This window comes from Lithobates pipiens, unplaced genomic scaffold (assembly GCF_037356315.1).
Source record: "Lithobates pipiens isolate NorthernLeopardFrog02 unplaced genomic scaffold, aLitPip1_a1.2 Scaffold_23, whole genome shotgun sequence".
NCBI lineage: Eukaryota > Metazoa > Chordata > Amphibia > Anura > Ranidae > Lithobates > Lithobates pipiens.
Genome location: NW_027507785.1, coordinates 277,235,306 through 277,261,457, shown reverse-complemented (window position 1 = coordinate 277,261,457; position 26,152 = coordinate 277,235,306). Strand labels below are relative to the sequence as shown.

At 41.8% G+C, this 26,152-nt stretch overlaps 1 protein-coding gene across 1 annotated transcript in view; it reads right to left on the bottom strand.

Annotated features, from left to right (window-relative positions):
• The window catches only part of CDCP2 (CUB domain containing protein 2), a 45,864-nt gene extending 27,156 nt beyond the window's left edge, over positions 1 to 18,708 (bottom strand). Inside the window, exons 1-4 of the mRNA XM_077453283.1 lie at positions 18,315 to 18,708; positions 12,732 to 13,079; positions 5,499 to 5,834; positions 1,539 to 1,892 (exon numbers count right to left, since the gene is read on the bottom strand). Of these exons, the coding sequence (XP_077309409.1) occupies positions 1,539 to 1,892; positions 5,499 to 5,834; positions 12,732 to 13,079; positions 18,315 to 18,390 (1,114 nt within the window). The 5' untranslated portion in view covers positions 18,391 to 18,708. The remainder of the gene's footprint in view (positions 1 to 1,538; positions 1,893 to 5,498; positions 5,835 to 12,731; positions 13,080 to 18,314) is intronic.
• Positions 18,709 to 26,152: the final 7,444 nt, after the last annotated feature.

Sequence of the window (26,152 nt, the reverse complement as noted above, 5' to 3'; positions counted from 1 at the left end):
TTTTATGCATATATATTTTTTATTTGTTAGAATCAGACCGATTCGGTCATACCTTTGGTCTATTGGTCTATTGTATATTAAAAATTTCCTCTAGAATCGGACCTATTCGGTCATATCTTCGGTCTGCTGTATGTTTGAAAAAAAAATTTTTAATATATTTTTTTATAAAATTACTGCTTGCCAAACGGTACGTTCACGATCGGAGTCCTTCTTTGTTTCCCCCTTCCTTCTACTCGTGGCAGAGAGGCCCGAGTAGTTTGTGTCTTACCACAGGCTGTCTGCTCGCGCTAAAGACTCCATTGACTGGGAGTCCACCCATTGTGGTAAGGGTCAAACTTTTTTTCAGCTTTGGATTTGTAAGATTACACTGAATTCGTAAAAAGGATTGATTTTCCTATCCATTGGTTTTCCTTGGAAACAGAGAGTCCCTTATTACAAAAAGACTTCCTTTCTTGATTGAACTTTACACAGGATGTTTTTTGATTTATAATCTCAATAATTTGCACTTGATTTTTCACTTTTATCTTTCATGTAATTTCAGCGCAACTTTATATATAATTTTTTCTGGAACATATTAGTTATGAGGAAAGGTTGCGAGCACTGAACTTATTCTCTCTGGAGAAGAGACGCTTGAGAGGGGATATGATTTAAATTTACAAATACCATACTGGTGACCCCAAAATAGGGATAAAACGTTTTTGCGGAAGGAGTGTGTTGTGTTTTTTTTGTACTTTATTTTACAGGTGAATGGGTAGGGGTACATTGTACTCAATACTCATTCACATAGGGTGGGGGGGCCGGTATCTGGGGGCCCCCTTATTAAAGGGGGCTCCCGGATTCCGATAAGCCCTCCGCCCGCAGACCCCGACAACCAACGGCCAGGGTTGTCGGGAAGAGGCCCTTGTCCTCATCAACATGGGGACAAGGTGCTTTGGGGTGGGGGGGGCGCGCGGCCCCCCCTTCCCCAAGGCATCCCCCATGTTGAGGGCACGCGGCCTGGTACGGCTCAGGGGGGGGGGCGCTCGCTCGCCCCCCCCTCTCCTGGCCGGCCAGGTAGTGTGCTCGGACAAGGGTCTGATGTGGACCTGGGGGGACCCACATGCCGATTTTTCTCGGCGTTGGGGTTCCCCTTTAAGTCCATACCAGGTGGCGGGGCCAGCGACGTCTCCTTCGCGGGCCCCGCCTACCTAGAGACCCACTCGAAATGAGCAGACTTTTCTCTGGGCGGGAAAAGTCCGCTCATTTCAAAAGTACGGTGGACTGGCACACACACGGCCGGATTGTGCGCCGAAATGCGAGTCCAGCGGGAAGATTGGAGTGCAAAACTACTTTCTAAGTCCGCCGTACTTTCGGGTCAAAAAAGTATGCCGGAGGCTACACACGGGGGGATTTCTCCGGCGGACTTCAGTTTGCCAGACTTTTCCACCCGATTGTTTGATCGTGTGTATGCGGCATGATTGAGTAACTTTTATCATCTAAAAGAGACTATTCTATTCTAAACTCTAGATAATGCAAAATTATTGCTGTTACGTACTTACCGCCAATGTAAAATACGGAGAAGCCCTTACTGGCTGTATCTCTGTCCGTCACGAGAACCAGCAGCAGATTGTTCTTGCTAGACATGACTGGTGAGGGAATCTCCGTACCGCACCATTTTCCCAGAAGTTTGTTGCCTTCATTTTGCCCATCATAAACCGACACATAGTCATAATCACACTGTTCCGTCAAGCTGTTCTTCTCCTCCAGCTCCAGGTCTCGGAAGAACATCTTAATACGAAAGCCAGGGGGTAACTGGATGTTCCACTGACAGATAATATTATTGGGGTACATTTCTGGATAGCGAGGGCTGGTGATATTGCTCCTCACTGCTTTGAACACATCCTGACATTCACCTGAGGGATTAAAAAAATGAAAGAACATTGGATCAGGACCATTTTGGAAACAATAGCAGATTTTGTTCACTGTCTCACAATTTTTATTTTGAAACGATACATGGACATTAAAAAATGACATTCTCTGGTGGGTCATCAAATGACTCTTGGGTCATTCATCCTATTGTCTTCCAATAAATACTCTGAAGGTCACAATGAAACGAATGTAGGTTGTAATATCTCGTAGTTCTCCTCTATACTTTGCTCACACCTTCCTTACAGAGATGTTTAGCACATACAAGATATAAGATGTTTATTCTGAAACTGTAAGAATTCTGCCGTGGTTTTCTAATGCCGTGTACACACGACCAGACTTTTCGTCAGCAAAGGTCCGAAGGAACGAATCCATTGGACAATTTGATCGTGTGTGGGCTTTATCTGACCTTTGCTGTTGAAAAATCAGATGGACTTTAGATTTTTCCAGTCCGGTCGAAAAATCCGTTCGTCTGTATGCTAGTCCGACGGACAAAAACTGACGCTAGGGCAGCTATTCGCTACTAGCTATGAACTTCCTTATTCTAGTCTGGTCGTACGTCATCACGCTCGAATCTGACGGACTTTGGTGTGATAGTGTGTGGCCAAGTCCGTTCGTTCAGAAAGTCAGTCGGATCTCCGCTGAAAAGTCAGTCGGGACTCGGGAAGACCGTCGTACCTAGTCTGCCAGAAAGTCCGGTCGTGTGTACACGGCATTAGATGCACCACAATCAAGTGGGTAGAACTTGTTACTATCCAATGCAGTGTACAGCATCTAGTAATGGTTGAGGGTGTGGTAATTATTTCTCTATGTGACTCTATGCTAACCCTTAGGCCGCGTACACACGGGTGGACTATCCGTCCAACTAAGTCCGTCAGACAATCCGACAGACAGTCCGTCCTACTTTTGAATGAACGGACTTGACCACACACGACGAACAGACAGTCCGCAGAAAGCTTGCGCGATGACGTGTACGGCACGTACGACGGGACTAGAAATACGACGTCCAATACACTGCAATGCAACCGTCGGCCGTGTAAATCCTTTCTGAGCATGCGCCATACTTAGTCCGTCGAACTAGCCTACTCACGAGCGGACTGTCCGCTGAAACCAAGTTTGGACGGACAATATTACGGAAATTCCGAAAGACTTAGTCCGCCAGACTGTCCGCTGAAAAAGTCCGCTGAAGCCCACACACGAGCGGATTGTCCGCTGAAACACTTTTCAGCGGACCAAGTCCGTCAGACAGTCCGCCCGTGTGTACGCGGCCTTAGATGTCTATAATTGTTAAGGCCATTTTTGTGCTATTAACAGGAGTTCACTACTGTTCAGCCTGTACTGAACACCACTCAAAGAAATATATACACAGCTGTACTACATTTACATGAACTGTAGTACCTGCTAAAGTCTTGTGATCTAGAAAATCCTGCCATACAGCAAAGCCAGATTGGTGATCTCAAATGCAGCTTAGCTCCTTCTCTCAATGCCTATGCCATTGGTGCCCAAGCTGTAGCCTTATGGTACTTCCTATATGTCCCTTTACAGACCCTAGTAGTGGGAGTGGGAGCATTGATTTGTACATGGGCTGTAATGGCCAGTTGTCTCTTGCAGACTCATGTACCATATCCCCAGTCTCTAACTGTCTCCTGTTGCTTGTGTCCAGTCTTCAACAACACCTGTAAAATGTTGTCAGTCTCTCACCATCTATTGCAGGGATATGCAATTAGTGGACCTCCAGCTGTTGCAGAACTACAAGTCCCATGAGGCATAGCAAGACTCTGACAGTCATAAGCATGACACCAAGGGGCAGAGGCATGATGGGACTTGTAGTTTTGCAACAGCTGGAGGTCCACTAATTGCATATCCCCGATCTATTGTATTAAGTCTCCAGTCTTTGGCAGTGCTCTGTAGCACTAGATATACTGAACACTATGCGTGGTCCTTTGTTGCTTTCAAAGTCTGCAGTTGAGTTCCCCTGTTTCAAATAGGTAGCCAACCATTGCTCTTTATCCTTCTTTTAGCTATCAAAGGTGAATAACAGATGGCAAGCCAAGCAACAGTCAAGGAAATGATGGTCATGATTTGAAAATAGAGTGTACAAGTTTTTGAAATACTTGGGTGCTCTGAGGGAAAACTGTACATAAGAGCATCTGAAAATACCTGCTCTTTGGACTTTACAAGGCAAGGTGAGTCATTGATTCAATTTAAAGCCTTTGTTAACCTAAAAAATATATATATTGCTCTTGTTCCCTTAAAGCATGTGCTTGTGCTGTGTAATTTGGCCCCTGTAACACCTAAAAACTTGGCTGATCCTGTCTGGCTATGTCATCCCCACGGTATATCAGGGCTGCTGAGTCTTGACACCATGGTCAGTTTACGTGCCTCCATAACCCGAAGCTCTCCTGTCCTCCTTTGTGCTCTCTCCCCCTTCTTTCCTGCCTGTCTGCTCCTGTGTCAGGGCCCACCCCTCCCCTCTTGCTGCTGAAGTTTTAATTAAACTTTATTCCATCCTGTCTGTTTAATAATCCTATGTGCCCCTGTGTCTGTGTTTTATAAAAAAAATGTGCCAACTGCTGCTTGCGTGACCCGCCGCCTCTCTCTTTCTCTCCTTCTCCCCTCCAATTGATGACAGTGGGGAATCCTCGGCCCAGCCTGCTGCAGCTGTCAGATTGGGAGAGGAGAGAGATGGTGGGTCACATGAGCAGAGATTGTTGCTCTGAATACTGATAAAGAACAGATTCTTTTGATAAAGAACAGATTATTTTTATAAAGAACAGACACAGGAGCACACAGGAATATTCAACAGTCACGATGGGATAAAGTGCATTAAGTGGCTTAACAAACACTTTAAGGTGAACACATAACCAAATAATAGCTATAACAGGATGGCCCAGACATATTTCCAATGTAATCAATACCCATTTGGTTGTGCCACTGGACCCGACAGAATATCCTAAAGATACCAACTGTAAAGCCAGCCATTCACAGATCAGATTTTCTCTGATTCCCACTGAATCAGCCAAAATTTGTTCTGTGGGTGGCCCTGTCAGTATCACCTCCCAGAAAAATAAAAGTTTTTTTCAATTGACTTTTGTTGAATGAGCCAGGTGAGAAATGTCTCTGCAACACAACACCTGCTTTAAACAGATGCAGTCACTGTTTGCAAATTCTGAATGCCACAGGTGGTGGCTGTCAGATTAAAGCTAAAGCCATGCATTGTACAATTTTCTTATTCAATTTCGTTTAGATTTACTTTAAACTATGTAGTGCAAGGGCCTGCCTGATTGCATACAAATTGAAATTGTTTAGGTTTAACCTCATAATATATGGGTTTGGTAAATCTGAAGGGAAAATTGTACAATATATGGACAGCCTTAATTATCTGACACTACAGATTTATCCATCTCCACTGGTAAGCATTGAAGGCAGAATTGAGTCTGTTATGAAGATTACTGTACTAAAATGCGCATTTCTTAGGACATCTGTCTTATCCCTTGTGGATTTTTTTCTGCAAACTTAGCAGTGAGTATCTAACTTGATCAAATACTTATGGAGTCTAATATTAAATGGAGTGGAGAGAAGAAATGTCATACCAGATGAGAAGTGAGCCTTGAAGCCCCTGGCACCAATATTGAAGTCAGATTTGAAGATCACATGCAGCTCATTGGAGGACGATGTGAAATCTGGTGGCTTGGTGGTACCACAATAATGGCGGACTTGTTCTTCAATACCATTGCCATCAAGGACAGCAACATAATCAAAGTTACACTCCTGGCTTTCCAGCTGGAAGTCTGTGAACACCAGGCGGATGTTGGTGTGAGGAGCGGCCCGGATCAGCCAGTGGCACTCTGCATTGTTGGGGTAATTATCAGGGTAGTCAGGGCTGGTAATAACTCCAGAAAGGCCAGTGAGCACTCCTCCACAGATATCTGAATGACAAAATATGAAGCAAACACAAACCATCAATCACTACAATATAAAGCCACACCTATAATCTGACCAAACTCTGCCCAAAAGTTCCTTACATGGACAAAACCAACCCCACATTTATGTAGCTCCTTCTCTTTGTGGGCACAGTAATTCATCCTGTGTGGCCCGAAATTGGCAATATTGGGTAATATAAGTAAGAAATTTGCATTTTAAAGCAGTCATAATTATATAGATATATTTAACATTTGAATATGGATCCAAGGAAGACTAAAGTGTACCTAGAATTAAAACTTTTTTTCTACTGAGTTTTGGTTTGAGTAGAGAAGTGCTAGACTTTGAGCTTCTTTGTTGCTCTCTGTAAACGCCCTGAGATTCACGGTTTTTTTTCTGGTCCTTGAACAATTGTACCCAAGAACAAAGTGATGGGAGATTCCAAATTTACAGCTGTCACCAGAACAGAGAAAAGAAAGAAATATTTTAATAGGGAAACCTGCTCTAGTGACTACTGTCCAAGATGGTATTTCCATTTTTGTTATTTCCACTCGCTTCCCTTTGTTTCTCTGGGACAGGAAGTCAAGGGAAATCTCCCCAATGAGACACAGGCAGTAAGAACAAAGCAAGAAAGGTTTTACTTTTAACCATGCTTTATTTGAAAACAAAAAAATATAAAAATAAAAAGAGGCGGCTTTTTAGATATGCTGTATGCAATCCGAGGGGAAAGCTTAATTGAGTTCAATTTGGAATGTGTTAATGCTTTTGATTAGAAAACTCAAGCAAAGTTATCTGGGAGTTAATGCAGCAGAGACATCTCTTTGTAAGTGGAACTTTAATACAGTTCTATATTAAAGCCAGACATAAGGCCCATGTACATTATCCATTTTTGCTTTTTAAGACAATGGCCCACAGATTCAATAATCAGTTACTGTAGGATTTATGAACACTCAATAAACATTTGAAAGTAATAACATTATTGATCACAAAGTTCTTCCTAGAATTGTCAAGCATAAAATTGTTCTTATGCCAGAATTTAGCCATGAAATAGAAATTAAAAATGGTATTAGGAGTAAGGAGATCAACAAACAAAAATAGGCTTAGTTACCAAGGGAAGACATGGAGGATGGGTGCCTGGTGGCAACACCTTGACTTGCCCCTGGAAATCAAATGTTGTGAGCAAAGTTGGATTATCCACAACTAAAACATAGTTCTGTCTGAAAAGGGTTACAGCAAAACCTTTGGAGTGATTAGGAAATGGGTAAAAGCCCCTGTCACTTCATTTTGACAGTTATGTCCCATTGCTCCAAAGTGAGGGAAATCCATTCTAACATGGGGATGTCCCTATTAGAAAGTTTCCCCTCTTTACTTGTTTTAGTGACAATTTACATTTTTGGATTGTCTTGTACTTTCTTTCCCAGTGATAATGGTCGCCAGGACAAGTACAAAGAGGGAATCTAACCCCTCCCTTCTCTAATTAACTCTAGGTTTGTTTTGGCAAATTTATCTGGGTCTGCATACCTTCAACAACCATTCATATACTATATCAGGGTCATATACCATACATATACCAGACCAAGGAGGTGTGACCGGGGACCAGAGGACATATACCATATCGGGGATATATAATACTATACATACCATACACTGCCATCATATACCATACATACCATACCAGACCGAGGAGGTGAGAGAGACTGGGGGACTGGAGCTGTCTCTTTGCTGGATTTGATGCATTTTCATATTCTAGGTTGCAAGAGTGTTAAAATAAAAGTGGGTGCACTGAAGGACTCAGTGGGATGGCCAGTGGGCGGGCCCTGATGAAGGTTGTTGGTCTGGCCTGGGGTGGGTCAAGCCTAAAGTTATGCAAGGGCCCCCAAAATTTCTGGTGGCTGCCCTGACCATTGCAAAGGGTTCCCATTCACACTGGGGGAGCCTCCAGCCATCACCTGTAGGTGTCCATGGAGATCAAGTTTGGCCTTTCTCCAAACTATCACATTTGACTGAACTGATCATTAATAGGAATGCTTATATTAACACTTGACTCCCTTTAAGTTCCTTTCCCTTTCCTTTACTCTGTAAAGTGCTGTGTAATATGTTGGCGCTGTATTAATATGAGAAATAAATAAGTACTAGGGATTAGGAACAGGCACTGCAAATTCGTACTGGCACTGTTTTCTTAAAAGACAAAGTCACCGCAGAGCACAGCTCTCACTCAAAGTTGCTCTACAGTGTACTTTCTTTTTTTATTATTATTATTTTTAGCATTTCAGAAAATTCCAAACATTACATTGTAATTTATCTTATCAGTTCCGGTCCTCTCCCCTCCAATAGCGAAATAGAGGGAAGGGGGCAGAAACCACACAAAAAAGATAGAGAAAAAGAAGAATAAAAAAAAATTCCAGTAAGTATGCACAGAAATGTGTGGTCTCATTATATTATTTTGCATACTTAAAGTAATTGGTTTAGCTTTTAGTAAAGCGCCTTGGCAAAAGATTAAGGAAAACACAAGTCACTCAGCCCATTTAAAAAATTGAATGGGCATTGCGCAAAGGGAGGGGTAGTTTTTCATTTAGTATGTAATCCTACACTGAATTCCTAGGCACTCTGCCCAACCGGACAACTTTGTTTTAAATAAGAACAGATACGGTAGACAGGTCAGGGTGACCAGACATCCCCAGTTTTTGGGGACAAAACAAATGTCTCTGATTATGTCCATGATTAAAATAATGTGCCCCCAAATTCTTTCCTGCTTTAATAATAGCTTCCCCGGCTGTAGAGTAATCCATCTTAGCAGCATTTCTATGATTGGTCTGGAGCAGGAGGAGGGAGGGGAGGGGTGTGTCCATTCCCATCATTGTCCACGGTTATTGATGTTGTCACGTGTTGATATTATGTAGTCTACCTAGTTACTGCCCTCTTGGCTTGTGGAAAACTCATTCTGGGAGGTAAGAATATGGATTACTTGCCGCCTTACCCTTTGCTTGCGATAGTGATCTGCAGTGTACACCTGGGCCTGCATCTTTCACCCAGATCAAAGTAGGCTCAGGTATTATTAAACCATACCCCTTTAAGCCCCTCCCACTGTTAGCACAAATTGGCCACACCCAATATTTGTTGCAACGCATGTTGCATGCAGCTGTTATACCCGCCCCTTCCCCCCGATTTCATTTTGAAAATCTGATCACCTTAAAGTAGTCCCACCTTTTGCTTGTTTAACTGCTAACAAAGCAAAAAAAATTCTGATTGTTGCATTTTGGTGCATGCACATGAAAGTTTTCAGCAAATACTGTAATATACACTATATTATTGAAAGTATTGGGACACCTGCCTTTGCACGCACATAAACTTTAATGGCATCCCAGTCTTAGTCCGTAGGGTTCAGTATTGAGTTGGCCCACCCTTTGCAGCTATAATAGCTTCAACTCTTCTGGGATGGCTGTCTACAAGGTTTAGGAGTGTGTCTATGGGAATGTTTGACCATCCTTCCAGAAATGCATTTGTGAGGTCAGGCACTGATGTTGGACAAGAAGGCCTGGCTCACAGTCTCTGCTCCAATTCATCCCAAAGGTATTCTATTGGGTTGAGGCCAGGACTATGTTCAGGCCAGTCAAATTCCTCCACCCTAAACTCGCTCATCCATGTCTTTATAAGCCTTGCTTTGTGCACTGGTGTGCAGTGTATGGTGTATGTTAGAACAGTAAGGGGTCATCTCCAAACTGTTTCCATAAAGTTGGAAGCATGAAATTGTCCAAAATGTCCTGGTATGCTGACACCTTAAGATTTCCCTTTACTGGAACTAAGGGGCCAAGCCCAACCCCTGAAAAACAACCCCACACCATAATCCCCCTCCACCAAATGATATGGACCAGTGCACAAAGCAAGGTCCATAAAGACATGGATGAGCAAGTTTGGGATGGAGGAATATAGTAGACTTGTGCACAACAGAAAATTTCGTTTAGCTTCGGTTCGTTGTCATTCGTAAAATACATAATTTCGTTCTGTTATATTCGTTATGTTACGTTAATACGTTTTTGGATAATTCGTTATTATTTGTAGAGTGTCGAATTCATTCGTTCGTATTCGTTGAAATTCACTATTTATGTATGTATAGACATTCGTGATAATGATTCGTAGTTTGGAAAGTCGTTTGTTTATTGAATCTTTTAACACACACAATGACAACGTCTCTTCTCCTCGGCTCAAATACAATACAACACTCTTCTAACTCAGTTCTCAGGAATGCACTTTGCCAGTAATCCATCCTCCGGCACAAAATTAATTAGCTGATTGGACTATAAGATTTACTTTGTGCTGACCTTTTGTTTCATTAGATCTTTAAAGAATTACTGAATTATGTCGAATTCATTCAAATTCATTTGTTATATTTATTTTGTATTCGTTGTTATTCGTTATTTTTTTATTCGGACATTCAGATGCATCCGAATGTCCGAAAGATGCAAAATTTCGATTCGTTACAAAACGAATTGCACAAGCCTAGAATATAGTGTATGTCACTGTCAGGGCTCTCACAGAATAGAATAGAACTCCTTGTTGTGGTCTATGCAACTGAGACCTGTTTTTTCTTTTTCAAATTTGAAAGACTTTAGATTTTCTTTGCTGCCAAGTAGTGCCGAGTGTCGGGAAGATTTGTTTTGTATCATGGCGCCGTAAAAAACCCTGGCACCAGAAAAATTAATGTCAGTAACAGAGAAAATTTAGCCACTTTCTGTCGTACTAACAATCTTTTTTACATGTGTGTTTTCTCTATTTTACAGTAACTGAGAGATCAATACATATGCCTATTTACTGTTCCTGGAAGCATCATTTCAGTATTATCTGGCAGCGCACTGTGTGTTTTCAAAAATATGATTTTTATGGAAAATAAAGTCATTAATGTTTAGTGCCTTTTTACACTTGTTTTGCAGTAAGACACGTGAATGTTACTACAATAAAATACATTTCAAGTATAAATCCTATTCTTTCCTATATGGCTGGTTCATATCTATGGGCTGCACTTTATTGTATTTTTAATGGGTAACTATGAGGGTTGATTCACACCTATATTTGCGTTAAAGCCCAACTTTATCTTCTCACCAGGTCACTGCCCCCCTCTCCTCTGAAGGTCTCCAAGTGCGTTTTTATTATTTTTTTTAATATACTTTTATGAAGTCTTTAGGCTGGCCACATGACACCACAAGGTCCTCTTCCTCTTTACCTCTTGTCTGCACTCGGTGCACCTTACTGATGTAAAGATGACGTCATCATTATTGTCTAAACCAGTACATGGTAAATAAAGGACACTGTGCTGCCTCCTCAGGGCAGTGGCCCATGCCGTCCTGCACTCACAGTATGTCTTCAGTTTTCTGGGTTGACTAATGCTGTCCATGATTTGACCTGGAAGACTGAGGATATCTTGTGACAAAGAAGAGGTAGTGCGTCAGACAGATCCAAATCCAAAAGTCTGGGCAACAGACACAACTAAACCCTCCAGTACTTACCTCCGACCCAACAATGTGACACCCACAAGCTTTCTTACCAGAGGTCACATCTTCTCCACAAACAACTTCCTCCATATTTGGGGTCTTTAGCCATCTTGATTGACCAGGTGACATAACTCCTGAACATGCACAATGGTGGTCATTTTGCGAGGAGGAAGGTGAAAGCCTTTATTGCAGAAGAGACATAGTCATATGTCTCTTCTGCAATAAAAAAAAAATTCTGCTCACACGTTTTGAAATTCAAGGTTAAGTTCCGCTTTACATAAAAATGATGCCTGGAGTTGGGCTTTAACACACCCACTGCAATAGGTGTGAATGGATGTAATTCAGGGGTCTCCAAACTTATTAAGCAAAGGGCCAGTTTACTGCCCTTCATATATTAGGGGGCCAGACTATGGCCAGTGGGAGTAGAAAATGTCCTGGAGTCAGTGGGAGGAATAGTGCCCCATCATTGGTGTTAGTGGGAGGAATAGTGCCCCGTCATTGGTGTCAGTGGGAGGAATAGTGTCCCATCATTGGTATCAGTGGAATGAATAGTGCCCTTTCATTGGTGTCAGATGGAGGAATAGTGCCCCGTCATTGGTGTTGGTGGGAGGAATAATGTCCCATCATTGGTATTAGTGGGAGGAATAGTGTCCAATCATTGGTGTCAGTGGGAGAAATAGTGTCCCATCACTGGTATTAGTGGAAGGAATGGTGTCTCATTATTAGTGTCAGTGGGAGGAATACTTCCCCATCATTGGTGTCAATGGGAGGAATAGTGTCCCATCATTGGTATCAGTGGAAGGAATAGTGCCCCATCTTTGGTGTCAGTAGGAGGAATTGTGTCCCATCATTGGTATTAGTGAGAAAAACAGTGTCCCATCATTGGTACCACAGTGAGGAATGGTGCCCCATTTTTGATGTCAGTGGGAGGAATAGTGCCCCATCATTGGTGTCAGTGGGAAGAAGGAACTATGCCCCACTGTTGCTGACAGTGGTGGGGGGGGGGGGGATGAGGCCCCAAGGTCTGGATAAAAGCGAGCAAAGGGCTGCAGTTTGGAGACCACTGATGTAAATTAACACTTTTGAAAATGATTGTATGAAATTCTGAATTCACACCTTTACATAAACAATTTCATGTGTTTTACATGGGTTAACAAGTTATAAGATGTTCCTATCAATCACATAAAATAACAGAACCATTAAAACCAAAAACAATGGCGAACCTGGGTCCCTGGGCTGATGTGCCCTAAAATGCGTGCATTAAACTGTATAAATGGGCCTCTAAAATAACAACTGACCAAGCCTGGAGAGCACTGGGTAATGTCTGCGGATAGCCTTGAACTACTTGTAGGGCTTCCCAGTCTTTTGAATCCAGATAAATGTTTGAAGAAATGTAGGGTCAATGTATAGTTGACTCACCTTTCCTGTAGGTGGCAGAGAATCCTGTGCTTCCCACGTGTTTGTCTGAATGAAAAATAATCGACAGCACGTGCCATGATGATGTAAGATTTGGGGGCAACTGGGAACCACAAAATGTTCCCAACAGATTCCCTTCATCCCTGGAGGCCCCATTGTAAATCTTGACGTAGTCATATTCACATGTGTCATGGAACTCTAAGTTGAATTCATCAAAGGTAAGCTGGACGGTAAATCCCTCCGACACAACGATGAGCCAGCTGCACTCCGTGTAAGGTGGATACACTCTTGGGAAGTTGGGGCTGAATATATGGCCTATAGGAGCGGAAAGCACCCCCCCACACTTCACACCTGTGGAAGAATAGGGCATTTTAAGTCATCCATTCATGGCTTTGTTCCCTTATTTTTGTTCTTTTGATAAACGTTCTGGCAGAGAACTTCAAATCTCCAAATACAGTTTAATACAATAGCAATTAATGTTGATAAGGATGTAGTTGAAGCTTAAAGCAGTATTAAAGTGGTTGTAAACCTTTGTTTTTAAAAACATTTACCGTATTTATCGGCGTATAACACACAGCCAAAGTTTAGGAGGGAAGTTTAAGGGAAACAAACTTACATTTAAATGCCCATCAATGCAGCCTTATCAGTGTCCATCTGCAGCCTTGTCCATCGTTGCACCCTTGTCAGTGTCATTTGCAGCCATGTCCATCATTTGCAGTCTTGTCAGGTTTTTTTTTTTGCAGCTTTGCCTTTTAAAAATGGCGCCGCCTAGATACAGAGCCGGATGTTCTGTGTATCTCGGCGGCGCTCAGTAGTTCTCCGCGGCTTTTCGCCATTCTCAGCAGCTTTCGGCCTGCCGAAGGCAGCAGATAGCTGCCGAGAACAGCCGAAGGCAGCCAATAGCTGCCAAGAGCGGTCGAAAGCTGCTGAGAACGGCCAAAGGCGGGCGAAAACTGAAGAGAACGGCCGAAGGTGGGCGAAAAAACTGAAGAGAAGGGCCGAAGGCGACTGAAATCCGTTCAGAGGCTCACAACGGCGGGAGATCGGCGCATAACACGCACCAGTGATTTTCCCCTAATTTTAAGGGGTAAAAAATGCGTGTTATACGCCGATAAATACAGTAAATAACAAACGTGCCTATAATTACCTGCCCCATCCTCTTCTTCTGGGTTCCCCCGCTGGCACTCCAGGCCCCTCCTCTCCACCTGTGCAGGCGCAAGTCTCTCTGCATCCATCGACAGACAGCAGGACTCGGCCCCGCTCCCCATTCCCGTGTCATTGGATTTGATTGACAGCTCCCGCTGCTATCAATCTGTCCAATAGAGTCAGTGGCTAGCGCCGATGCGCTCATGCACATCGGTGGATTGGGCTCAGGTAAGAAAAAGGGGGGACTAGGGGGGAGCTGCAGCACAGAAGGTTTTTCACCTTAAGATGTCGACTAGCCAGGTTGGCACGGCTGCGCAAACCGTGGTACATGTATGCTTTAAGAGCTGTGGGAGGCCGCGGCGCAACGTCTGAGCCAATGCTCGTGGCCGGCAGCTGCAATGTCCGCTGGCCACTCGCAAATTGCTCCACAGAGAGCCAGAGCAGGGATCTGTCAATGTAAACAAACAGATCCCCATTCTGACAGGGGAGGAGAGAAAGATCAGCTGTTCCTAGTGATCAGGAACAGCGATCTCTCTCCTCCTCCAGTCAGTCCCATTCCCCCACAGGTAGAAACACCTCCCAAGGAACACATTTAACCCCTTGATCGCCCCCAGGTGTTAACCCCTTCCCTGCCAGTGACATTTACACAGTAATCAGTGCATTTTTATAGCAATGATCGCTGTATAAATGTCAATGGTCCCAAAAAAGTTTCAAAAGTGTCTGATCTGTCTGCTGCAATGTTGCAGTCCCGCTAAAAATCACTGATCACTGCCATTACTAGTAAAAAATAATAATAATAATAAAAATGCTATAAATCTATCCCCTATTTTGTAGACGCTATAACTTTTGCACAAACCAAGCAACATATGCTTATGGCGATTTTTTTTACCCAAATTTTTTTAGAATAATACATATTGACCTAAACTGACATAGTAAATCATTTTAAGCAAATGTTTGGGGGAATATTTATTATAGCAAAAAGTTAAAAATATTGTTTGTTTGTTTTTTTTCAAAACTGTCGCTTTTTTTTTTTATAGCACAAAAAATAAAAACCGCAGAGGTGATCAAATACCACCAAAAGAAATCTCTATTTGTGGAAAAAAAAGGATATAAATTTTGTTTGTGTACAACGTCGCATGACCACACAATTGTCAGTTAGATCAAAGCTGTGCCGTATCGCAAAAAATGGCCTGGTCAGTAAGTGGGTAAATCCTTCCGGGGCCGAAGTGGTTAATGCATAGAACGCATTAGGGTGAAAAATCTTGAGGCTTTACAACCACTTCAAATCCAAAAGCAAACATTTATTATATTGTAGCTTACGATTTCTTAAGCCACTATCAGATTGTCTGCTGATTTTTTCCTTCAGATTTACCAAAACCATGTAGTAGAAGGGCCTGCCTGATTGCATACACATTGAAACTCCTAAGGTTTGACCTCATATTATATGGTTTTGGTAAATCTGAAGGAAAAACTCAGCAGACAATCTGATAGTGTGTACGGGGCTTTAGATGTGATGGCTGCATTAGATTTCTTTTTTAGCCTTTCTTTCTTCTAATTTCACCTGATGATCAAGCCAGTAAGTCTGTTGTTTTTGAAAAAGAACAAGGTCTCTTGCAGATGTATCAGTTATAGGGATGAGACAAACCAGTCAACGCTGGCAGGGGTGCTCACAACGATCAACTTTTATTCATTTATGTAAAACATTTTTTTCCTAAAAGTAAAAGACTGTTTCTGTTACTGCTTATAAAGTATTAGCTGGAGTTTGGCTTTGATTTGTTAGTGTATCTTAATCTGCTAGTACATCTAACACTGTCTTCCCCCCCAAACTAACAATGCTGCTGTCCAAAGGTGCTCCCTGTGCTTTTTCATTCAGAGTGTGAGAACTCTAATGCAGAAAGTGTTACTGGCCGGATCATCAGGTAAAATCAGAGGGGAAAAAAGACTAAAAAAGTAAAAGCAATGCAGCCACCACATCCAATGATTACATTGTTAGTTTTGGGTTTAATACCTCTTTAAGCTCACCATCTCCTAAATCTTTAACCCATTATTCATCTATCACTGTGATGAGTGATCCTAATGGACAAGCATGAGAAGCAGTAGAAAAAGTCCTAGTTTGGAATTGAAATTGCTATTTGCATTGCAGGGTATACATGCACTCAAGGTAACCAAAGGTATATGTAGGCACCTATTGGTGCCTGCTTGAATTCTTTCTGCCATTTTAGTAAATTTGAACCTGAATTCTGTGCATATACAAAAGAAAAGAAATAATAATAATGCAATCACATATTCTATTACACTATATACACTATATATATATATATATATATATACAGTATATACATTATATTGCCAAAAGTATTGGGGAGCCTGCCTTTACACACACATGAACTTTAAAAACATCCCAGTCTTAGTCCGTAGGGTTCAATATTGAGTTGGTCCACCCTTTGCAGCTATAACAGCTTCACCTCTTCTGGGAAGGCTGTCCACAAGGTTTAGGAGTGTGTCTATGGGAATGTTTGACCATGTTTCCAAAAACGCATTTGTGAGGTCAGGCACTGATGCTGGAGGAGGCCTGGCTCACCGTCTTCGCTCTAATTCATCCCAAAGGTGTTTTATCAGGTTGAGGTCAGGACAGTTAAGTTCCTCCCCCCCAAACTCGCTCATCATTTATGGACCTTGCTTTGTGCACTGGTGCGCAGTCATGTTGGAACAGGAAGGGGACATCCCCAAACTGTTCCCACAATGTTGAGAGCATAAAATTGTCCAAAATGTCTTGGTATGCTGACGCCTTAAGAGTTCCTTTAACTAGAACTAAGGGACCAAGCCCAACCCCTTAAAAATAACCCCCCACCATAATACCCCCTCCACCAAATGATTTGGTCCAGTGCACAAAGCAAGGTCCATAAAGACATGGATAAGTGAGTTTGGGGAGGAAGAACTTGACTGGCCTGACTGACCTCAACCTGATGGAACATCTTTGGGATAAATTAAAGTGGAGACTGCAAGCCAGGCCTTCCCGTCCAACATCAGCGCCTGACCTCACAAATGCGCTTCTGGAAGAATGGTCAAACATTCCCATAGACACACTCCTAAACCTTGTGAACAGCCTTCCCAGAAGAGTTGAAGCTGTTATAGCTGCAAAGCGTGGGCCAACTCAATATTGAACCCTACAGACTAAGGCTTGATTCACACCTATGGCATTTTTAGTGCTTTTTGCATTTTGCAGATTTGCATTACAGAATGTGTCCCATAGGAATCCATGTTAAAGGGACTGTAGTGCAAATCTGCAAAATGCAAAAATCACTAAAAATGCCATAGGTGTGAATCAAGCCTCAAACTGGAATGCAATTAAAGTTCATGTGCGTGTAAAGACAGGTGTCCCAATACTTTTGGTTTTATATATATATATATATATATATATATATATATATATGTCTTTATATCAGCCTCCTGAAAACCCCAGCACACAAAGCTGGACTGAGAGAAGAGCGGGCAGCACAAGTAGCCAATCAGGCACTGCAGCAGTGCAAAGTGCTGTCACTCTAACATTGTGAAGATGCTTTCAGGAGGGAGATCACATACTGCTGCTTTGTTATTGTCCCTTCTAAATCTAGACGCCTTACAAACAACAGGCGTATGAGCTCTACTGATTGCAGAGCAGGTCACTGACACATCATATTGTGACTATGACATAGTAGGGGGTGGAGAGATCACTGCTTACACACGGAGAACAGCATTCCTCTCTGTTGTCTATGGTTGAAGATTTGGCTTAATGCAAGGGCTGTATTTTCAAGAGCATTGCAGTAAAACATGCACCTAGTATAGTTCTCTTCAGCCACAGTTCGGATAGCTAAGGTTTCTCAAACTTCAGTTGGGTTTCAAATAGAATTTATCAATGGCAAGTTTCAGAATTCTGTCCTGAGAAATACCCCTTATGTAATTTTTTCAGTTTGGTCCCATCCTTAATATTTTATTTCTAAGATAGAAGTAGAATATATATTACTAACTAAAGTTAATCCACTTTATTTTATTTTTTGCACCAATCATTTTGGCAATAGCCAGAGTAGCCAGCACAACAGTCCAGCTCTAATCTCTTGCCTGTTTTTTTTTTCCTTTGCCTGCAAAACTCCTCTAAAATAATATAACATGCAGATTATCTCAACTATTATCCAACTGTTCAATGCCAATGTCTACATTGTACAGGACCAATACAAGCTACTTAATGACTGGCTGCTCTGATACTTGGTGCATCACAGGGGCCTAGTATGGTAAAAATCAACAAGAAAAGCTAAAGAAACCACCTAAAGTTTCAGGTTACAGCCGGACAATTTAAAATGTTCAAAGAGTAGAGTACAGCTGCTATTGGAAAGGAAAAAGACATTTAAGAGGATTCCCTCCATCCGAAGCCGACATAGAGAACCACTTGAAATCTCTGCTTACCTTTCCGGGCCTGAATCACGGGGACTCTCCATACCACGATTATCACGAAGATAAACTTGCAATGAATATTCTGCATATTGGAAAGCTAGTGCTGTAATATATCCAGTCCTCGCAGAACACTACAGATAAGACTCAGAGCTGCTATTGAATAAATAATTCATCTGTTGTCTGAATAGGAACTTGATCTCACTTTGCTCTCCACCCTCGATGTTCTGATGTGTATTGGGTATCCCTGGATTTACACATTCACCCTACCTGCATTAAATCACAGGGGCATGGGGGGGCATTGCATTTCCCTGGCAATGGTGTGGCAGCAGGCTAAATAGTTTAATAACATGGCAGCTCTATCTGTGTACATCCCAACATGAGACATCAGAACAGGGCAATTTTATTTTAATTTGTAAGTTTTTATACTGATGTTTTATACAGTGCTCAGCATACAGTAAATGAGTACACCCCAACAGATTTGTCAGAAAACCTTTACAGTGGAACCTTGGATTACGAGCATAATCCGTTCCAGGAAAATGCTTGTAAGCCAAAGCACTCGCATATCAAAGCACGTTTCCCCATAGAAGTCAATGGAAATGAAGATAATTCATTCTGCATTGACTTATATTACATGCAATACCGCATGTGACCAGAGGTGGGGGGGGTGCCGGAGAGCCTCGGAAATACTCGGGGACAGCTCGGCTGAACTCGGAAAGGCTTGGGAACGGAGTATTTCCGAGTGATTCTATTTCCGAAGGGTCCGAACTGCTCTTGGTGTCCCCGGCGCCCCTGCACCTCTGGCCAAATGCAGTACTGCACACCGTATTAGCTTGAATTCTGCTAGTTTTACGAGACAACACTGGCAAACTGAGTCAGAATAAAATAAAAAAGTTGCTCATCTTTCAAAACACTTGTTAACCGCGCTACTTGTAAACCAAGGTTCCACTGTACTTTCCTTTCAGAATCAACATTTTCTATGAGACACTATAATACAAAATACTCGCACAAATGCAGGCCATTGATTGCAACCAAGATATATTAATTTGCACACACAAAAAAGTATTTTTCCTAACAAATGCATTCAAAACAATGTTGCAAAATGAATACACCCCAATGAAAGTCTTAGGAGCAAAGCTACATTTTAGACAACGGAATCCTATATAACAAGAATTTAACTACAGGTGAGTCTAATTATTCATTAAACAGGTGTCCAGCAGACAGTTGATTATAAAAGGGCGTTACTTCACAAAGAAAACCCCTCCCATTTCATGTTGTCATCAATTACTCCACATGGCAGAAAAATGTCACAAGGCCTCAGAAAGAAAATAATTTATTTACACAAGAAAGGTGAAGGTTACAAGAAGATCAGCAAAGCTTAGTGCAGGTTCACACTACAGCGACTTGGGATTCGGCTTGTCAGACCTCAAGTCGCCCCAAGTCGCTGCACCTAAGAAATTCTATTGAAGTAAATGAGAGCCGTCTTGGTGCCGGTTCACACACGGGCAACCTGACTTACAGCGTGACTTTGAAGGTGATTTGGAGGCGACTTCAGCGCGACTTTACGTAACTTACAACTCAACTTAAAGTTGCCTCCAGGACAAGCAACTTTGGCTGTGGCCAATCACAGAATAATCAGCTCTGTTTCCTGTGATACAATACGGCGTACACTGCAAAGGAACGGCATGCATGAGTGTTGTCCACGAAGGAAGCCTCTCCTAAAGTCCATGCACAAAAAAGCCTGCCTAGAATTTGCCAGGGCCTGTGCTAAAAAAGAAGAAGACTACTGGAACTCTGTATTCTGGAGTTGTGAGATCAAGATTAATGTTTTTTGGAACTGATGGCTTCAAAACTGTATGAGGTGAGTACAAAGAAAAGGGCATGGTGCCTACAGTGAAACATGGTGATGGCAGTGTCCTTCTGTGGGGCTGCATGAGTACTGCTGATGTCAGGGAGCTGCATTTAATTAATTTCATGAATTCACACATGTACTGCTCTATATTGAAAGAGAAGATGCTACATCACTCCATGCCCTTGGTCGTTGTGCACTTATCCAACATGACAATGATCCAAGGCCACTGTAGCATTTCTAAAGAAGAGCGGGTGAAAGTGATTCAGTGGCCAAGTCTGTCTCCTGATCTGAACCCAATGGAACACCTATGGGGAATTCTGAAGAGACAAGTTGAGCATCACTCTCCATCCAGCATCCAGGCTCTAAAAGAGGTTGTTCTTGAAGAATGGAAAAAGATAGATGTTGCAATATGTCGCTAACTTGTTCATTCCATGACTAGAAGACTTGGTGCTGTATTTACAAATGTTGTGCGGTGTATTCATTTTTGCATCAACTAATTTGAGAAAAACTGAAGATTTTGTCATTTACATTATGTAACCTTACTTTCATGTAATGAGCTAAACAAATGTTGTATAAAATTCAGTTTTGTCAAAATTTTGGAAATTGTTCTTGTGTTCACTGAGATATTGATTAAAATCTTACTTTTCAAAAGCTATTTATGCTAAGCGCTCTATTTAAATTGAAATGGTTAAAGCAGACCTGTAATCATTAATACAATATGAAGCATATTTTTTTAAATGCAGGCAGTGTTTGACCATTCTTACAGAAGCACATTTGTGAGGTCAGGCACTGATGTTGGATAAGAAGGATTGGCTCGCAGTGTCAGCTCTAATTCACCCCAAAGGAGTTCTATCAGGTTGACGTTAGGGCTCTGTACAGGCCAGTCAAGTTCCTCCACCCCAAACTCGCTCATCCATGTCTTTATGGATCTTGCTTTGTGCACTGGTTCAAATAATTTGGTGGAGGGGATTATGGTGTGGGGTTGTTTTTTAGGGGTTGGTCTTGGTTCCAGTGAAGGCAATTCTTAAGGTGTCAGCATACCAATACATTTTGGACAATTTCATGCTCCCAACTTTGTGGGAACAGTATGGGGATGGCCCCTTCCTGTTCCTACATGACTGCACACCAGTGCACAAAGCAACGTCCATAAAGACATGGATGAGCGACAACTGTCTAAGGGCCTTTTCACACGGTAACATGTGTTATGTGTGTTGGTGCAACGGGGTGCCAACACATATGCATTGCAATGCACTGCATTGCACAGTAACACACTACATGTTGTGGTGGTTTACTACCGCTTTAAAACTTAAAGCAGAACACCACAACATGTAGTGTGTTACTGTGGAATGCAGTGCACTGCAATGCATATGTGTTGGCACCCCATTGCACCAACAAACATAACATGTTAGCATGTGAATAGGCCGTTAGACAGTTGTTGCTAGATCAAATGTCTTCATTGGAAGAATTCCCCTCTATCCCTGTTATGGTGTCAACTGTATGATTCTGGATGTTCTAACCCAGGGGCAATGGTCACTAACACCCCTTTCACACCAGGGCGTTTTGCAGGCGCTATATCGTTAGAAATAGCGCCTGCAATCCGCCCTAAAGAAGCTGCACCATTATGTGTAGTGTGAAAGCCCCGAGGGCTTTCACACTACAGCGGTGCGCTGGCAGGACGTCAGAAAAAAGTCCTGCCAGCAGCTTCTTTGGAGCGGTGAAGGAGCGGTGTGTTTACCGCTCCTCCACCGCTGCTCCCTATTGAAATCAATGGGGCAGCGCTGTAATGCCGCCGGCAAAACGCAGCTATTGCGGCATATTGCCGGCGGTTTTAACCCTTTCGCGGCCACTAGCGGGGGGTAAAAGCGCCCCGCTAGCGGCCGAAATGCGCCGCAAATCCGGCGGTAAAACGCCGCTAAAAATAGCGGCGTTTTACCGCCGACGCTATCAGCGGTGTGGTGTGAAAGGGGTCTAAGTCTAACAGAGAGGGTAAATTGCCTACAGTAGGAACACAGAACGCAGTAAAAACCCAATAGAGGTTCTAAGTCTATCCCCGCCAAAAATGTTATCTGCGATCCTATGCCCATCACATCGGGCAGGAAAGTCACCCTCTCTTGTGCTGAGGTCACCACATCAAAATTCTGGGTTAAAAAAATGACTGGCTTGGCCTTACACAAACATAAATGAAAAACACTGCTGTATTAACAATTCACATAGCACAGCCAAAGCAGGGATGTTTCCCATTGCTATAAATAACCTCAGCTGTGCAGGTTGTGCAGCTGATTCGTTTCCATTATCCATTACTGACAAGATATTACTGACTAAACATTTTTCTTAGTTCTGTTATAAAATGTTGCCAAAAAATAATCTTTCATCATAAATTTAGGCCAAAATGTATTCTGCTACATTTCCTTGGTAAGAATAACCCAAATCAGTGTATATTATTTCGTTTCTTGAGGCCCTAAAATGTTAGAACAGTACAAATACCCCCCAAATGGCCCCTTTTTGGAATGCAGACAGTCGGAAGTATTTAGTAAGAGGTGTGGTGAGTTTTTTTTAAAGTTGTCATCTTTTGTGATCAGGGACAAGGACTGGTGACAGTATGTAAAAAAAAAAAAAATGTAATAGTGTTTTATTCAATTTTTAAACAGTTGTATTTGTTTTACTATTACCTATTACTACTATTACTATTACTATTTTTTTGGACATCCTGTCATCAGAATAGTTCCACTATGGGGGGGGGGGGGGGGGGTGGGTTGATCATGGACTTTTTTTTACACTGTTATTGCTTATACAGTGATGATCACTGTATAATCAATAGTTTTACTATTGTTTGAAGGGGTCGCTTTGTAAGGAGGGAGAGCCCACGTCTGTGAACCAGATGGATTTATAATCTGAAAGCGTATGTCCTGTTTGGTTTAAGTGTCGAATGGGACATTAACAGCTTTATTACTAATAGTTAGCCAGATATTAAAAAAAATGTAAGAGGCTATAGTGGTTTACAAGAAATTAATAGGTTGTTGTAGAGCCATAGTTTTTTTTTTTTTTTTTAACCAAAACCTTTTTATTGACAAGAATAATGGGTAACTGAGTTAAAATAAGAGGGTAAACATATTCCCTCTCAGTTGAATCGTACACAAAATCAACATGTACATACATATGATGCAGTAACAAAGCTCCTCACAGCGCCTTGATGCGATTCAGTTCGCTTTGAGTGCTATACAAATTATTCATTCATTCATTTATTCAGTTACTTAGTATTAGGCACATATAATCTTGTTTTTTGTAGAACTTAGAACAAAAAAAATGAAAAAAAAACTTAAAAACTTGAAAAATAAGATAAAATTAAATAAAGTAAAATAGAAAAATAGAATGTTATAAGGAATATCCTCCAGGCTTGTTTATAGGCCTTTTATAGAGCGATAGTTATTTGAGAAACCCATTCTGAAACATTAGGGTTTTTTTATAAATATAGGTGCATGTTTTTCCAATTATCAAGGCAAATTCAAGTGGTTGTAAAGGCAGAATTTTTTTTTATCGTAATGCATTCTATGCATTAAGATAAAAAACCTTCTGTGTAGAGCAGCCTCCAATGCTTACATGAGATCCATCAAGATTCAGCGATGTTGCAGGAAAGATTTGTTTGTCTTTCCCTCCTCATTGACTGAGACAGCAGCGTGGTGCCATTGGCTCCTGCTGCTGTCAATCAAAGTCAGTGAGCCAATGAGGAGAGAAAGGGGATGGGGCCGGGCCACACTCCGTGTCTGAATGGATGCAGGGAGCTGTGACTCGGCTTGGGTGTCCCCATAGCAAGCTTTAATCACCACCAGGTGGAGCCATCCATTAAAGTGGAGGTCCACCCTAAAAAACAAAACAAAACAAAAAACAGCATTAATATTCTTAACAAAATTTAAAAAAAACATTTAAAATTTCTTTTTTACCTTACCAGAAACCTCTGTTGCTAGGCAGTCTTCCTAATCTGCCTCTTCCTACTCCGCGGTGCTCTTCAGTCTTCTTTCTTCCTAACGTTGTCTTCTGGGTAATGGTGCGTGCTGTGTTCTGGGAACTGTGTGTTTCCTAACACAGCACGTCCCATTCACAAAGCGCCGCACAACTCACGCATGCACAGTAGGAAATGGGCAGTGAAGCCGCAAGGCTCCACTGCCTGTTTCCCTTAGTGAGGATGGCGGCACCGGGACCCAAGAGCCAAGGGACGGGTCGGCCTCGGGCGGCCGACATCGCTGGGCACCTTGGAAAGGTAAGTGTCCTTATTAAAAGTCAGCAGCTACTTTTTTTTTAGCTGCTGACTTTAAAAAAAAAATTTCCCACTGGAACACCCCTTTAAATAGCGATATATTAATCTATCTGATAGCAGCCAAGATTTATAACACGATCCTACGTGATGCAAGCCATTCAGCCTATCCACCGAAGATGTCAATCTAACAAAACATGTTGGGCATGGCTTGTTCGTGACATCATCACGTATCGACATCGGTCCATATTGTTTACCGGTCCGACTGAGCATAGTTTATGCCGAGGCTATCAGCCTGCTATATTATATATATATATATATATATATATATATATATATATATATATATATATATATATATATCAGTATCTCACAAAAGTGAGTGCATCCTTTTTTGTAAATATTTTATTATTTTATAGGTTGAACGGAACCATGAAGGACAGGAAACATGGAGTGTATTTGGAGATAGAATATGGTTGATAGGCAGCCGAAAGAGAAATAGAGATTTGTTTTTTGTTTGCTTTTTCTGTTTTTCTTTTGATCCTTCTTTGATGATTGACTAATCTGTAGTGTAAATATGTATAGGAACTGATTCTTCCTCCTGTACCAGGAGTTGAAGAATTAGATGAGTAATGGGTATGCAGTAGTAATGTTTAGATTTAGTTTGTATTAGGATTCATGCATCTAGGGAAATTGATTTCTATTCACATTTTGTTGAATGGAAATTACATGGAAGGAGAAGTGTTAAAAAATACTTTGCCTTTCTCTTTCCTTTTCATCACAATTTCATTGGACTTTTTAATTTAGTGTTATTCACCTACTTCTTTTGTGTATGTATTTGATCACTGTATTTCACTTGATGTTTTACATGGTTTGTATTTTCAATTCACTTATTGCTTTGTATTATTCTTTATTAGCGCTGCTTCTTATATAATAAATAGTTTTAGCTGTCATGAATGGGTTAACATTCATGAACAGCTTGCTTATGGTTGTGATCTGTGATTGGTTACAGCTAATTACATGGTGCAGGTAGCCAGGTACCATGTGATTGCTGTGGTCCAATCACAGATCACAACTGTAAGCAAGCTGTTCATGAATGAAAATCCATTCATGGCAGTTTGTTTACATTGTTATCATTGTGACCAATCATTCTGACTATGACCAATCAGAGCAATCACATGATATTTAGTACCCAGTTACCGGTAACTGTAATTTGCTGTGCCCAGTGGAGTGGCGTGCTACACACCCCTAACCTGGAGTGGGCTGGATGACGTAGTGATAGGTGATCCAGCTGGCCTGTGCTGCCCATCTGCCTGCAGTAAATGTACTGCGGGCGTGCCAGAAGCAGTTAAAGTGTTACTAAACCCAGGACCCTGCATTCACAATATCTGGTCTCCCACAGTACACAGAACATGGAAATGCAATTATTTTAGTAATTATAAACTGCTAAATACCTTTTCTCATCAGCAGTATATAGCAGTCTTATGACTTATATCAGTGTCTGGATAAAGCTTGTAGGAGGCGTTTTCATTCTCCCCTGTGTGTCCTGTGAGGCTGCAGAACCCCTAACCCTCTATCTGGACAGTGCTGATTGGCCCTGTGCTGACTACATGCACTCTCCCAAGAAAAAAAAACTCTCTAGCAATACACACCAAACTGAACATGTGCAAAGTGAATCCAAAGGCTCTGTGTTATCAACAGATGGACAGTAAAAGAAGGAGAGGAATGAAGAAGCAGGATCAAAAAGCCTTT